General features: G+C 38.5%; 1 protein-coding gene across 1 annotated transcript; it reads left to right on the top strand.

Annotated features, from left to right (window-relative positions):
• Nucleotides 1-814: 814 nt before the first annotated feature.
• Nucleotides 815-1,903, top strand: LOC129958419 (uncharacterized). The gene has a single exon (XM_056070904.1). It carries the CDS (start codon nucleotides 815-817, stop codon nucleotides 1,901-1,903), a length of 1,089 nt encoding a protein of 362 aa, XP_055926879.1.
• The last annotated feature ends 12,918 nt before the right edge of the window (nucleotides 1,904-14,821 follow it).

Below are 14,821 nucleotides of genomic sequence, written 5' to 3'. Positions count from 1 at the left end.
CCTGCATGACTTGGAGCTTAATACTGTTCGCGTTAAAGCTGTTGACTTTCTTAGTTTCCCTCCTTGGGATATCCCACAATTTTCATACTTGAATCCTTTCACAGGATTCGACCCCTCAGGGGCTCACCTACTATAGGTGAGTACGGCTGTCCCAATCCCGAGGTACCCAGGGATCTTTACTCCCTTCATGTTCAAACTCCCCTACGCCTTCTGCTTTCTGCTGTGTTTTTCCTTCCCTCGACGGCAAGCGAGGGAGCTCTCCATGAGAAGCTGTCGCCGCTCTGTTTGCTTCTTGCTTCTCATGGACAGCCAAAACCCCACGTGTTGGCCGTGCGTGGCAACCCACTAGAAAGACGGGTGGTGCACTGTGGTCCCCTATGCATCAATCGGCTGGTAGCTAGTCACCTGAGTGGCTAGTCTGCTAGGGATCAAGCGAAGGGGTTACTCCTTGGGCTTGGCGTTAAGGGTGGTCACTGTCCCCGGGGGTAACTCCGAGCGTATAGGTTCCGGCTAGCATCAAGGTAAGCGCCGAGGCTGGGAATGGCCAGAGCCGGTGGCTGCCTTCCCTTGTTGGGCTCCGTGGTGGGCGGTGCCGTCGGACCCGAATCTTTTCTGATATCGTATGGGCTCCTCCAAACGTGGTCCCTTCAGTGGGCGTAAAGTTTACCATATTACCACTAATATTCATTATTTTGATAAGTTTTTTGTAATCAAGCGCCTATCGGATAATAAAGAGACCTTTTCTTCTGTTTCACCGTTTCTTGTGCAGAAAGCAATATCAGCTACAGTTGGTGATGTCCTATCTATTCGGAAAATGCGATCTGGTGATCTGCTAGTGGAAATAAACACCAAAAAACAAGCACAACAAATTATCAAACTCAAAGCTCTTGCAGATATTCCGGTTTCCGTGAATTCACATACATCTCTAAATTTCTCCAAAGGTGTTATTACCTGCGGAGAACTATTCAATGTGTCTTTAGAAGAAATATCCCATGAATTGAAACCACAAGGAGTGACGCAAGTTCGCCAGATTACAATTCGGCGAGAAGGTCAAATACTCCCAACTAAACACTATATACTTACATTTCACAGTCCTAATATACAAGAATATATATATGCGGGCCATATAAAGTTACCAGTTCGACCGTACATTCCGAATCCATTAAGATGTTATCAGTGCCAGCGATATGGTCATTCCAAAGTAAATTGCCGCGGGACACTAACTTGTGCCCGTTGTGCTGAAAAAGGGCCTGACAGCCAGCTGTGCACCGCAAAAGAAAAGTGCGTGAACTGCGGTGGTGATCACCCTTCATATGCTCGATCTTGCCCACGCTGGAACTTGGAAAAACAAGTGACATCATTAAAAATAAAAGAAAATTTATCATACCCCGAAGCCAGGCGTAGGGTCCAAACTCAAACTCCTACTCCTGGTGTAAGTTATGCTTCCGTTGTCCAAAAATCGTTTTGCATAAATTGTTCCTGTGAGAACTGTATGAAGCAGACTACATCGACAAAACCTCCTGCAAAAACTTCTGAATCTGATTCTGAGAATTCTGTTAAAAGCCTTCCAGAATCTCCTAAACCTGACCTGTCAACATCGAAAAAAATTCGGAAAAAAAAACCTCAGTCCTCACTGACATTAAAACTCGCAAAACGTGGTCTTTCACATAAAGACCTTTCCTCGAAACTGCAAAAGTCTACTTCACGGAATTCAGTTGCTTTGGGGTTGGCGAAAGATGGTATAGCCCATAAGGACTTAACGTCCATTTTTGGGGGCAAACCAACCATTCCCGATTTTAAGCTCCATCCATCGGAGGATGAAGATGCACTTGATATGAGTTGCGAAGATCAGGCAACTCCAATAAATGGCCATTCTCTCTCCTTTTCCAAACCTCGCTCGTAATGGGTACCTTCTTTTCATGGAATTGTTGCGGCATACGTTCCAAACTTTCAGACATCAAGACAATTTTAAACAAATTTCATCCAATTTGTTTAGGTATTCAAGAAACCTTTTTAACACCCAGTATTCCAATAAAATTGCGCGGTTATAATTGTACCAGGAAAGATACAGACACAGGATCTCGGAGTTCTGGTGGTGTCTGTCTCTTAACCTCAAATCTATATCCAAGCACACCTCTTACTTTGCATACACCTCTACAGGCTGTGGCAGTGCAAGTTCACACACGAACATTAGTCACAGTCTGTAGTATATATTTACCGCCTCATGATGTCATTAATCAACAACATCTTGACAATTTAGTGAACCAGCTTCCTAGACCACTTATTATACTAGGCGATTTCAACGGGCATAGTGTTTGGTGGGGTTCAGAAAGTACTAATTCTCGTGGGCGACAGATCGAGCAATTTATTTCTAATAACTGTCTCTGTCTCCTTAATAATGACGAGAAGACTTACTTTCATGAACCCACACGCAGCTTCCATAGTGTTGATTTGGCCATATGTTCTCCTGAGCTCATGCCATTGCTGAATTTTGCTGTAAGCAAAGACCTTTACAATAGTGATCACTTCCCCATTATGGTCTCGCATGCTGATAGCGACGGTGCGACTCCTTGTCCTCCGCGTTTTCTATTCCAGCGAGCAGACTGGGATGCTTTCTCTCATTTGGCAGAAATCACTGAGATCATGGTCAATACTAACGATATCACGGACGCTGTGCAGCAAGTCGTTGACAGCATAATAAGTGCCGTAAATGCCACCATTCCAAAGACCTCCCCACGTCTGAGAAAATTTCGCAGACCGTGGTGGAATGAAGCTTGCCGCGATAGTTATAAGAATCAGAAAAAACGCTGGAATATTTTTAGAAGGTACCCTACGATAGAAAATCTTGTGGCTTTTAAGAAAGCCAAAGCCTTAGCTCGACGCATTCGCAGACGTAGTCAGAGGGAATCTTGGATCAAGTTTGTGTCTTCGATCACATCCTCAACTTCCACCAAACTGTTGTGGAAAAAGGTAAAAGCTGCAAATGGGATTTATAGTGAAACTTCCATTCCTGTTTTAAAAACAGGAAACTTAGTGCATTCCTCCCCATTAGAAGTAGCTAATATTCTTGGTCATGCTTTCGCACAAGTTTCCGCAATTGATTCCTATAGTTCTGAATTTCTGGAAATTAAGAATCTTGCGGAGCGACTGACTTTGCATTTTAATGACCGAAATACTTTAACATACAACTCTGAATTCAGGATGTTTGAATTGAAAACGGCTCTGTCTCAAGCCGGAGACACAAGCCCGGGGCCAGATGGAATAACTTATAGCATGCTTCGCCATTTAAATGAAACCTCCTTATCTAATTTGTTGTTACTTTTTAACAGAATTTGGACTGAACATAAATACCCTAAACAATGGAGCGAAGCTACTGTAATTCCAATTCTAAAACCTGGAAAAGATCCATTAAACCCTCTGAACTATAGACCTATTGCCCTTACCAACTGTGTTTGCAAGACCTTTGAACGCATGGTCAATGCTCGTCTAATCTTCGAATTGGAGAAACAAGGATGCATACCCCAGTTTCAGAGTGGTTTCCGTGGAGGCAGATCAACTTCTGATAATCTCATTCTATTGGAAACCCAAATTCGGAACGCATTTGTCAGGAGGAACCAACTTGTCTCCATTTTCTTTGATATTGAGAAAGCATATGACCGTGCGTGGCGCTATGGCATACTTTCTACACTTTTTAAATTTGGTTTTAGAGGAAACATGCCTATATTTTTACAGAACTTTTTATCTCATCGTATATTTCGAGTTCGTATTGGTAGTTTTTATTCAAATCATTTTATACAAGCTGAGGGTGTTCCACAAGGAAGTGTCCTCAGCGTCACACTTTTTATTGTGCATCTTAGTCAAATTTTAAATTATTTGCCTTCATTTGTTCAAGCCAGTCTCTATGTTGATGATCTGCAGATCTCATGCGAAGGTAGTAACATGAATTTAATCGAACAACAATTACAAAATGCAGTCAATAAAGTGGTTACTTGGTGTAATAAAAATGGTCACGCTATTTCTCCTGAGAAGAGTCAATGTGTTCACTTCTGTAAGAAGAGAAATATGCATTTAGATCCTGTTGTAAAGATACGTGATACACCAATTCCAGTTGTGACTGAAGTAAGATTTTTGGGAGTGACGTTCGATCGTAAACTCACTTTCCTTCCACATATATTAAACTTGAGGAAGAGATGCGAAAAAAATTGAATATCTTAAAAGTTCTCTCCAAAACATCCTGGGGAGCCGATCGAACCTCCCTACTTCGTATATATCAAGCAGTCATTCTTTCACGAATGGATTATGGCTGTGGGGTTTATGGGTCTGCCCGCCCTTCTGTTTTGAGACATCTTGATACTGTCCATCACTCTGCTCTCAGGATCTGCTCTGGTGCTTTCCGCACCTCTCCAGTTGAGAGTTTATATGTAATTTGTCACCAGTTGCCACTTTGTTTGCGGCGTCAAAAATTATCTACCTTGTTTTATTTCCGTGCACAATCTGTCCCAAACCATCCCATTCATTGCATGGGTTTTCCTGAAAACCTTCAAAGAATTTATGATGCCCGACCTTATCATATTCTTCCTTTTTGTCGGAGAGTCAAAAATTCCCTGCACGACTCGGACCTTAATAACGTTGCCATTAAATTTCTTGATTTTTATTCTTTTCCTCCTTGGGATATTCCCAATTTTTCCTTTTTGAACCCTTTCTTGGGGTTTGATAAATTTTCAACTAATCCTGTTATTTTCCAACAAATTTTTCATCAGCACCGCTGTCAGTATTCTTCTTTTACCCCAGTGTTTACAGATGACTCAAAATCAGATGGATATGTTGGTTGTGCCATTGTAACTCCATCTAATACACTCAGCTATCGGCTAAACAACGTTTGATCTGTTTTTACTGCTGAGGTGGTTGCAATATCTCACGCACTACAGGAAATTTCACTCTCTACTCAGCGTAGTGTTATCATATATACCGACAGTATGAGTGCTTTGGAAACACTTTCTCATTTCCGCAACCATATGCATCCAGTCGCTTTTGAAATTTTGTTTAACCTGCGGATACTGAAAAGCAGGGGCTTTAATATTCTTCTCTGCTGGGTTCCGAGTCACGTGGGTATTTCGGGCAATGAAAAAGCTGATGTTGCAGCTAAATCTGCATCAACATCTCTGTCTCTGGCCCTCCCATATTGTGACGTCAAAAAGTTATTTATTTATCAACTCTTTAAAACTTGGCAAAAATCATGGGATCTGCAGATCCAGAACAAACTACATTTAATAAAACCCACGATTGGTTTGTGGCCAGTTTCACCTATACGAGAGAATGATGTTAAATTGACTCGCCTCCGTATAGGACATACTCGCTATACTCATCATCACCTCATCGTCGGTGAAAGGGTGCCAATGTGTACCACTTGTAATATTGCTTTTAGTATTAAACATATCTTAATCGAATGTCCCAATTTTAATGTTCATCGTCGTAATATTTTCTACTCGTCTTCTGTTAAATTACAGGACCTGGTGGGTGAAACACACCACCCAAATATTTTCAAGTTTCTAAAAACCATTGGCTTTTATTCTTGTATTTAGTAATTTTGACTTTTGTTCATGTTCCACCTTTTACTTTGCTTCATTGTAACACTTTCATCACATCAGTATTTTATTTAAATCATTAACATAATTGCACAGTAATTTCCTGCATTTTTATGCTGATCATTTTCGCTTTTATATTTTTTAATGTGTTTGGTTTTATTGTTGGCCTTTTTTCTTACCATTTGCTTGGCGCAGCATGGCCAAATATGGCTCTTGCGCCAATAAACCGCACAAACCAATTAACCAACGAACCTTCACAGGATTCGACAAATCATTAACTGCTCCTTTTGTTTTCCAACAGCTATTTTTATATCATCGCTATCGGTATTCCTCCTTTGTGCCAATTTTCACGGATGGCTCAAAATCGGATGGTTATGCTGGTTGCGGCATCATACTTCCATCTGATACACTTAGCCACCGTCTGCATAATTGCTGCTCAGTTTTTACTGCCGAGTTGGTAGCAATTTTCTGCGCTCTTCAGAAAATTTCATCCTCTACTCAGCGTAAATTTATTATTTACACCGATAGCATGAGTGCTCTGGATACACTATCGCATTACCACAATCGGATGCATCCGATTGCCATTAAAATTTTATTCACCTTGCGACTTTTAAAAAATGATGGATTAAATATTATTTTCTGCTGGGTACCGAGTCATGTCGGCATCTTGGGGAATGAGAAGGCGGACTTGGCCGCAAAATCTGCGCATGGGAATTCCCTTCTGCGACATTAAAAGGTCCATCTATCACCACATCTGTTCAAACTGGCAAATGTCATGGGATCTGCAGATCCAAAATAAACTACATTTTATAAAAACGGACGTTGTTTCTTGGCCTGTTCATCCTATACGTGAGATGGATGTTAAATTGACTCGTCTCCGTATAGGGCATACGCGCTTCAACCACAAACATCTCATTTTCGGGGAAAATGCGCCTATGTACAACAGCTGCCATGTTAATTTTACTGTTCACCATATCTTAATTGAATGTCCTGCTTTTAATTCGTATCGTGCTCGTTTTTTTAACTCGTCTTCAACATTACAAGACTTGGTGGGTGAAAAATACCACCCAAATATTTTTAAATTCTTACGAGCTATTGGCATTTTTACTTGTATATAATTTTTCTATTATTCTATTTGTGTTGAACATTTTTGTGTTCTTGTTCGTTCTTCTTTGTTTCACAATTTTATGTTTTTAAATGTTCAGATACCAAGATAACTTTTTAAATTATGCAATTTTATCTTTGCACACTTTTTTAAAACACTCATTTGTTGGTTCAGTATATCTTTTATAATTTTACCATTTGATTGGCGCAGTATGGCCAAATGTGGCTTTTGCGCCAATAAACCTCACAAACCAACAAACCAACCAATCAGAAGCTCTCGGGTTGCGAAGCTTGTTGGCTGGATCGGCCGAGTGTGCCATATAGTTTTGCAGGTCCTCAGTTCGAGGCTCGAAGCCGACAAATATTTTTATATATTTTTCGTCTTCTTTTTTTTAAATTTATTTTAGTCAGTTTCATCTTTCATTACTAGAGTTAAAATGAATAATTCCAAATCATATACGTCAAAAATAGAATTTAATTTCAAAATATTTCTATATTTATTCGAAATTTTACGAGTCAAGTTCACGCACATGCGCAGAATTCATTCGTATTCTTAGCATTGTGCTTTTAGACCAGATTGACACCGTATTTAATATTTTACTGGACAGTCGTAATGAGAATCTTAGACACTTCAGAAGCTCTCGGGTTACGAAGCTAGGTGGCTGGATCGGCAGAGTGGGGAACTTGGTTTTGCAGTTCTTCAGTTCGAGGCTCGAAGCCGACAAATATTTTTATATATTTTTCGTCTTCTTTTTTTTAAATTTATTTTAGTCAGTTTCATCTTTCATTATTATAGTTAAAATGAATAATTCCAAATCATATACGTCAAAAATAGAATTTAATTTCAAAATATTTCTATATTGATTCGAAATTTTACGAGTCAAGTTCACGCACATGCGCAGAATTCATTCGTATTCTTAGCATTGTTCTTTTAGACCAGATTAACACCGTTTTTAAAATTTTACTGGACAGTCATAATGAGAATCTTAGACCCTTCAGAAGCTCTCGGTTTACGAAGAATGGGGGCTGGATCGGCAGAGTGAGGAACTTGGTTTTGCAGTTCTTCAGTTCGAGGCTCGAAGCCGACATATATTTTTATATATTTTTCTTCTTTTTTTAAAATTTATTTTAGCCAGATTACTCCTTCATTCCTAGAGTTAAAATGAATAATTCCAAATCCTATACGTCAAAAATAGAATTTAATTTCAAAATATTTCTATATTTATTCGAAATTTTACGAGTCATGTTCGCGCACATGCGCAAAATTCATTCGTATTATTAGCATTCTGCTTTTAGACCATATTGACACCGTATTTAAAATTTTACTGGACAGTTGTAATGAGAATCTTAGACCATTCAGAAGCGCTCGGTTTACGAAGCTTGGTGGCTGGATTGGCAGGGTTTGGAACTTAGTTTTGCAGGTCTTCAGTTCGAGGATCGGAGCCGTCAAATGTTTTTATATATTTTTCTTTTTTTTAAATTTATTTTAGTCAGTTTCAACTTTCAATTCTAGAGTTAAAATGAATTATTCCAAATCATATACGTCAAAAATAGAATTTAATTTCAAAATATTTCTATGTTTATTCGAAATTTTACGAGTCACGTTCAATCACATGCGCAGAATTCATTCGTATTCTTAGCATTGTGCTTTTGGACCAGATTGACACCGTATTTAAAATTTTACTGGACAGTCGTAATGAGAATGTTAGACACTTCAGAAGCTCTCGGGTTACGAAGCTAGGTGGCTGGATCGGACGAGTGGGGAACTTAGTTTTGCAGGTGTTCAGTTCGGGGCTCGGAGCCGTCAAATGTTTTTATATATTTTTCTTTTTTTAAAAATTTATTTTAGTCAGTTTCATCTTTCATTACTAGATTTAAAATGAATTATTCCAAATCATATACGTCGAAAATAGAATTGAATTTCAAAATATTTCTATATTTATTCAAAATTTTACGAGTCACGTTCACGCACATGCGCAGAATTCATTCGTATTATTAGCATTGTGCTTTTAGACCAGATTGACACCGTATTTAAAATTTTACTGGACAGTCGTAATTAGAATCTTAGACACTTCAGAAGGTCTCGGGTTATGAAGCTAGGTGGCTGGATGAGCAGAGTGGGGAACTTAGCTTTGCAGGTCTTCAGTTCGAGGCTCGAAGCCGACGAATATTTTTATATATTTTTCGACTTCTTTTTTTTAAATTTATTTTAGCCAGATTACTCCTTCATTCCTAGAGCTAAAATGAATAATTCCAAATACTATACGTCAAAAAAAGAATTTAATTTCAAAATATTTCTATATTGATTCGAAATTTTACGAGTCATGTTCGCGCATATGCGCAGAATTCATTCGTATTCTTAGCATTGTGCTTTTAGACCAGATTGACACCGTATTTAAAATTTTACTGGATGGTTGTAATGAGAATCTTAGACCCTTCAGAAGCTCTCAGATTGCGAAGCTAGGTGGCTGGATCGGCAGAGTGTGGAACTTAGTTTTGCAGGTCTTCAGTTCGAGTCTCGGAGCCGTCAAATGTTTTTATATATATATTTTATTTAAATTTAGTTAATCAGTTTCATCTTTCATTACTAGAATTAAAATAAATTATTTTAAATCATATACGTTGAAAATGGAATTGAATTTCAAAATATTTCTACATTTATTCGAAATTTTAAGAGTCAAGTTCACGCACATGCGCAGAATTCATTCGTATTCTTAGCATTGTGCTTTTAGACCAGATTGACACAGTATTTAAAATTTTACTTTACAGTCGTAATGAGAATCTTAGACACTTCAGAAGCTTTCGCGTTACGAAGCTAGGTGGCTGGAACGGCAGATTTTGGAACTTAGTTTTGCAGTTCAGTTCGAGGCTATAAGCCGACAAATTTTTTTATATATTATTCGTCTTCTTTTTTAAAAATTTATTTTAGTCAGTTTCATCTTTCATTACTAGAGTTAAAATGAATTATTCCAAATCATATACGTCAAAAATACAATTTAATTTCAAAATATTTCTATATTTATTCGAAATTTTTCGAGTCATGTTCGCGCACATGCGCAGAATTCATTCTTATTCTTAGCATTGTGCTTTTAGCCCAGACTGACACCGTATTTAAAATTTTACTGGACAATCTTAGACACTGAAATAAAGAATCTTAGACACTTCAGAAATTCTCGGTTTACGAAGCATGGTGGCTAGATCGGCCGAGTGTGGCATATAATTTTGCAGGTCTTCAGTTCGAGGCTCCAAGCCGACAAATATTTTTTTATATTTTTCTTCATTTTTTAAAATTTGTTTTATCCAGATTTCTCCTTCATTCCTAGAGTTAATATGAATAATTCCAAATCCTATACGTCAAAAATAGAATTTAATTTCAAAATATTTCTATATTGATTCAAAATTTTACGAGTGAAATTCACGCACATGCGCAGAATTCATTCGTATTCTTATCATTGTTCTTTTAGACCAAATTAATTATTGTGTAAATCTGGTTTTAAAAGCACAATGCTAAGAATATTAATAGATTCTGCGCATGTGCGCGAAGTTGACTCTTAAAATTCCGATAAAATATAGAAATATATTAAATTTATAATATTGTTTTGAAATATATGATTTGGAATGATTCATAGTAACTCTATGAATAATGGAGAAATAAAGATAAAATTTATTTAAAAAAAGAAAAATTATAAATTATTTGTCGATCTCGAGATTCGAACAGAAGACCAGCAAAATACAATGACACACCCTACCGATCTAGCCACCAAGACTCGTACCTCGAGAGCTGCTGAAGGGTCAAAGATTCTCATTGCGACTCGGCAATAAGTTTTAAGTATTGTGTAAATCTGGTTTTAAAAGCACAATGCTAAGAATATTAATAGATTCTGCGCATGTGCGGGAACTTGACTCTTAAAATTCCGATAAAATATAGAAATATTTTAAATTTATAATATTGTTTTGAAATATATGATTTGGAATGATTCATAGTAACTCTATGAATAATGGAGAAATAAAGATAAAATTTATTTAAAAAAAAGAAAAATTATAAATTATTTTCGATCTCGAGATTCGAACAGAAGACCAGCAAAATACAATAACACACCCTGCCGATCTAGCCACCAAGAATCGTACCTCGAGAGTTTCTGAATGGTCAAAGACTCTTATTACGACTCGGCAATAAGTTTTAAGTATTGTGTAAATCTGGTTTTAAAAGCACAATGCTAAGAAGATTAATAGATTCTGCGCATGTGCAGGAACTTAACTCTTAAAATTCCTATAAAATATAGAAATATTTTAAATTTATAATATTGTTTTGAAATATGTGATTTGGAATGATTCATAGTAACTCTATGAATAATGGAGAAATAAAGATAAAATTTATTTAAAAAAAAGAAAAATTATAAATTATTTGTCGATCTCGAGATTCGAACAGAATACCAGCAAAATACGATGACACACCCTGCCGATCTAGCCACCAAGACTCGTACCTCGAGAGTTTCTGAATGGTCAAAGATTCTCATTACGACTCGGCAATAAGTTTTAAGTATTGTGTAAATCTGGTTTTACAAGCACAATGCTAAGAATATTAATAGATTCTGCGCATGTGCGGGAACTTGACTCTTAAAATTCCGATAAAGTATAGAAATATTTTAAATTTATAATATTGTTTTGAAATATATGATTTGGAATGATTCATGGTAAATCTATGAATAATGGAGAAATAAAGATAAAATTTATTTAAAAAAAAGAAAAATTATAAATTATTTGTCGATCTCGAGATTCGAACAGAAGACCAGCAAAATACAATGACACACCCTGCCGATCTAGCCACCAAGACTCGTACCTCGAGAGCTTCTGAAGGGTCAAAGATTCTCATTACGACTCGGCAATAAGTTTTAAGTATTGTGTAAATCTGGTTTTAAAAGCACAATGCTAAGATAATTAATAGATTCTGCGCATGTGCGGGAACTTGACTCTTAAAATTCCGATAAAATATAGAAATATATTAAATTTATAATATTGTTTTGAAATATATGATTTGGAATGATTCATAGTAACTCTATGAATAATGGAGAAATAAAGATAAAATTTATTTAAAAAAAGAAAAATTATAAATTATTTGTCGATCTCGAGATTCGAACAGAATACCAGCAAAATACAATGACACACCCTGCCGATCTAGCCACCAAGACTCGTACCTCGAGAATTTCTGAATGGTCAAAGACTCTTATTATGACTCGGCGATAAGTTTTAAGTATTGTGTAAATCTGGTTTTAAAAGCCCCCTCAGGGGCTCACCTACTATAGGTGAGTACGGGTGTCCCAATCCCGAGGTACCCAGGGATCTATACTCCCTTTATGTTTATACTCCTCTTCGCCTTCTGCTGTCTGCTATGTCTTTCCTTCCCTTGACGGCAAGCGAGGGAGCTCGCCATGAGAAGCTGTCGCCGCTCTGTTTGCTTCTTGCTTCTCATGGACAGCCAATGTCCCACGTGTTGGCCGTGCGTGGCGACCCATTTGAAAGACGGGTGGTGCACTGTGGTCCCCGGTGTATCAATCGGCTGGTACCTAGTCACCTGAGTGGCTAGTCTGCTAGGGATCAAGCAAAGGGGTTACTGCTTGGGCTTGGCGTTAAGGGTGGTCACTGTCCCCGGGGGTAACTCCGAGCGTATAGGTTCCGGCTAGCACCAAGGTAAGTGCCGAGGCTGGGAATGGCCAGAGCCGGTGGCTGCCTTTCCTTGTTGGGCTCCGTGGTGGGCGGTGCCGTCGGGCCCGAATCATTTACCATATCGCATGGCTCCTCCCAAAAAGGGTCCCTTCAGTGGGCGTCATAAAGCACCAGTTTCTTCAAATTCTTACCATTTTGATAGTTTTTTTGTTGTAAAGCGGATCTCTAATGCTAACGAATCATTCGATAATGTATCACCATTTCTTGTTCAGAAGGCTGTAACTGGAACAGTTGGCGGTGTAACATCAATAAAAAAAAATGCGCTCTGGGGACTTGCTTGTTGAGGTTAATTCTCGGAAGCAAGCCCAGCAGATACAAAAAATTAAAAATTTAGCTACAATACCGGTTACTGTTAATCCACATCAATCTTTGAACACCTCTAAAGGTGTGATTACCTGTGGGGAATTGCTAAATGTTTCCTTGGAGGTAATTATTGCAGAAATGAAACCGCAGGGTGTCACGAATGTTCGCCGCATCACTCTTCGGCGTGATGGAGAACTTCTGGAGACAAAACATCACATTTTAACGTTCAATACACCTAAACTGCCAGAATTTGCTTATGCCGGCTACATCAGACTACCAGTCCGTCCATATATACCAAACCCTCTGAGATGTTTCCATTGCCAGCGCTTTGGACATTCTAAAATGAATTGCCGCGGGTCATTAACATTGTGCCCGTTGTGCAGGTAAAGGGCATGACAGCCAGCAATGTTCCGCATAGGAAAAGTGTGTGAACTGCAGTGGCAATCACCCTTCTTATTCTCGATCATGCCCGCGCTGGATACTAGAGAAACAAATCACTACTGTTAAGTTCAAAGAAGATATTACGTATCCCGAAGCCTGGCGTAAGGTTCAAGCGCAAACGCCTACTCCTGGTAAGAGTTATGCTTCTGTACTTCAAAGCACCTATTGTTCAAACTGCTCCTGTGCAAATTGTGTGAAAAACTCTAAAAAATACAAACCACCTGAAAAACTTACAGATTCCGATTCTGAAAAATCAATTAATGATACTTCTGAAAAATCAATTAATGATACTTCTGAAAAATCAATTAATGATACTTCTGACACTCCTAAGGTTGTAAAAACAAAGTCTAAACGCAAAAAACAAAGCTCACTAACATTAAAACTTGCAAAACGCGGTCTTTCGCAAAAAGATTTACCTCTGAAATTAAAAAAATCAACCTCCAAAAATTCCGTCGCTTTGGGAATGGCGATGCAGGGTAATGTCCACAAGGATTTAACAACGATCTTTGGGGATAAGTTGCATAGCCCTGATATAAAATTACATCCCTCTGAGGATGAAGATGAGCTTGATATGAGTTGCGATGATCCGGCAACTCAGACTAATGCCTCTGTTCTTTCTCCAGCCAAACATATCTCTTAATGGGTACCTTCGTTTCTTGGAATTGTCGCGGCATCCGGTCCAAATTGCAGGATATCAAGTCCATTATTAACAATTTTCATCCTGTCTGTTTCGGTGTTCAGGAGACCTTCTTGACACCCAACGTTCCACTAAAATTACGCGGATATAACTGTGTTCGGAAAGATGCAGGCACTGAATCTCATGGTTCTGGAGGTGTCTGCATCTTTACTTCAAACCTTTATCCGAGCACTCCTCTTATGTTGCATACATCTCTTCAGGCTGTGGCCGTGCAGGTCCATATACGATCTTTGGTCACAGTCTGCTGTATTTATCTTCCGCCACATGATATAATACGTCAACAAGACCTTGACACATTAGTGGATCAACTTCCTTCGCCTTTTATTATAATCGGCGATTTCAACGGACATAGTACTTTGTGGGGCTCGGTTAGTACAAACTCTCGTGGGCAGCAGATTGAACAGTTTATTGCTAACAACTGTCTCTGTCTGCTCAATAATGACGAGCAAACGTACTTCCATGCCCCCACACGTAGCTTCCACTGTCTTGACCTGGCCATATGCTCTCCTGAACTGCTACCGATGTTGAATTTGACAGTTGGAGAGGATCTGCACAATAGCGATCACTTTCCCCTAATACTCTCCCACACTGATAGCGGTAGTGCCACTATTTGTCCCCCGCGTTTTCTATTCCAGCGGGCAGACTGGAATACATTTTCACAACTAGCGGTTATCAATGAGGCTATGGTCAGTGATACAGATATTTCAAAAGCAATACAAAATGTGATTGATACGATAATAAATGCCGCAAACACCACCATTCCGAAAACATCCCCACGTTTAAGAAAATTTCGTAGACCGTGGTGGAATAAAGCCTGTCGCGACAGCCATAAGAAACAGAAAAAATCATGGAATCTATTTAGAAGGTACCCGACGACTGAGAACTTGGTTGCTTTTAAGAAAGCCAAAGCGCTTGCACGTCGCATTCGCCGCCGCAGTCAGAGAGAATCATGGACTAAATTTGTTTC

Source organism: Argiope bruennichi, chromosome X1 (assembly GCF_947563725.1).
Source record: "Argiope bruennichi chromosome X1, qqArgBrue1.1, whole genome shotgun sequence".
Classification (NCBI taxonomy): Eukaryota; Metazoa; Arthropoda; class Arachnida; order Araneae; family Araneidae; genus Argiope; species Argiope bruennichi.
This window is presented reverse-complemented; position numbering and strand designations above follow the sequence as displayed.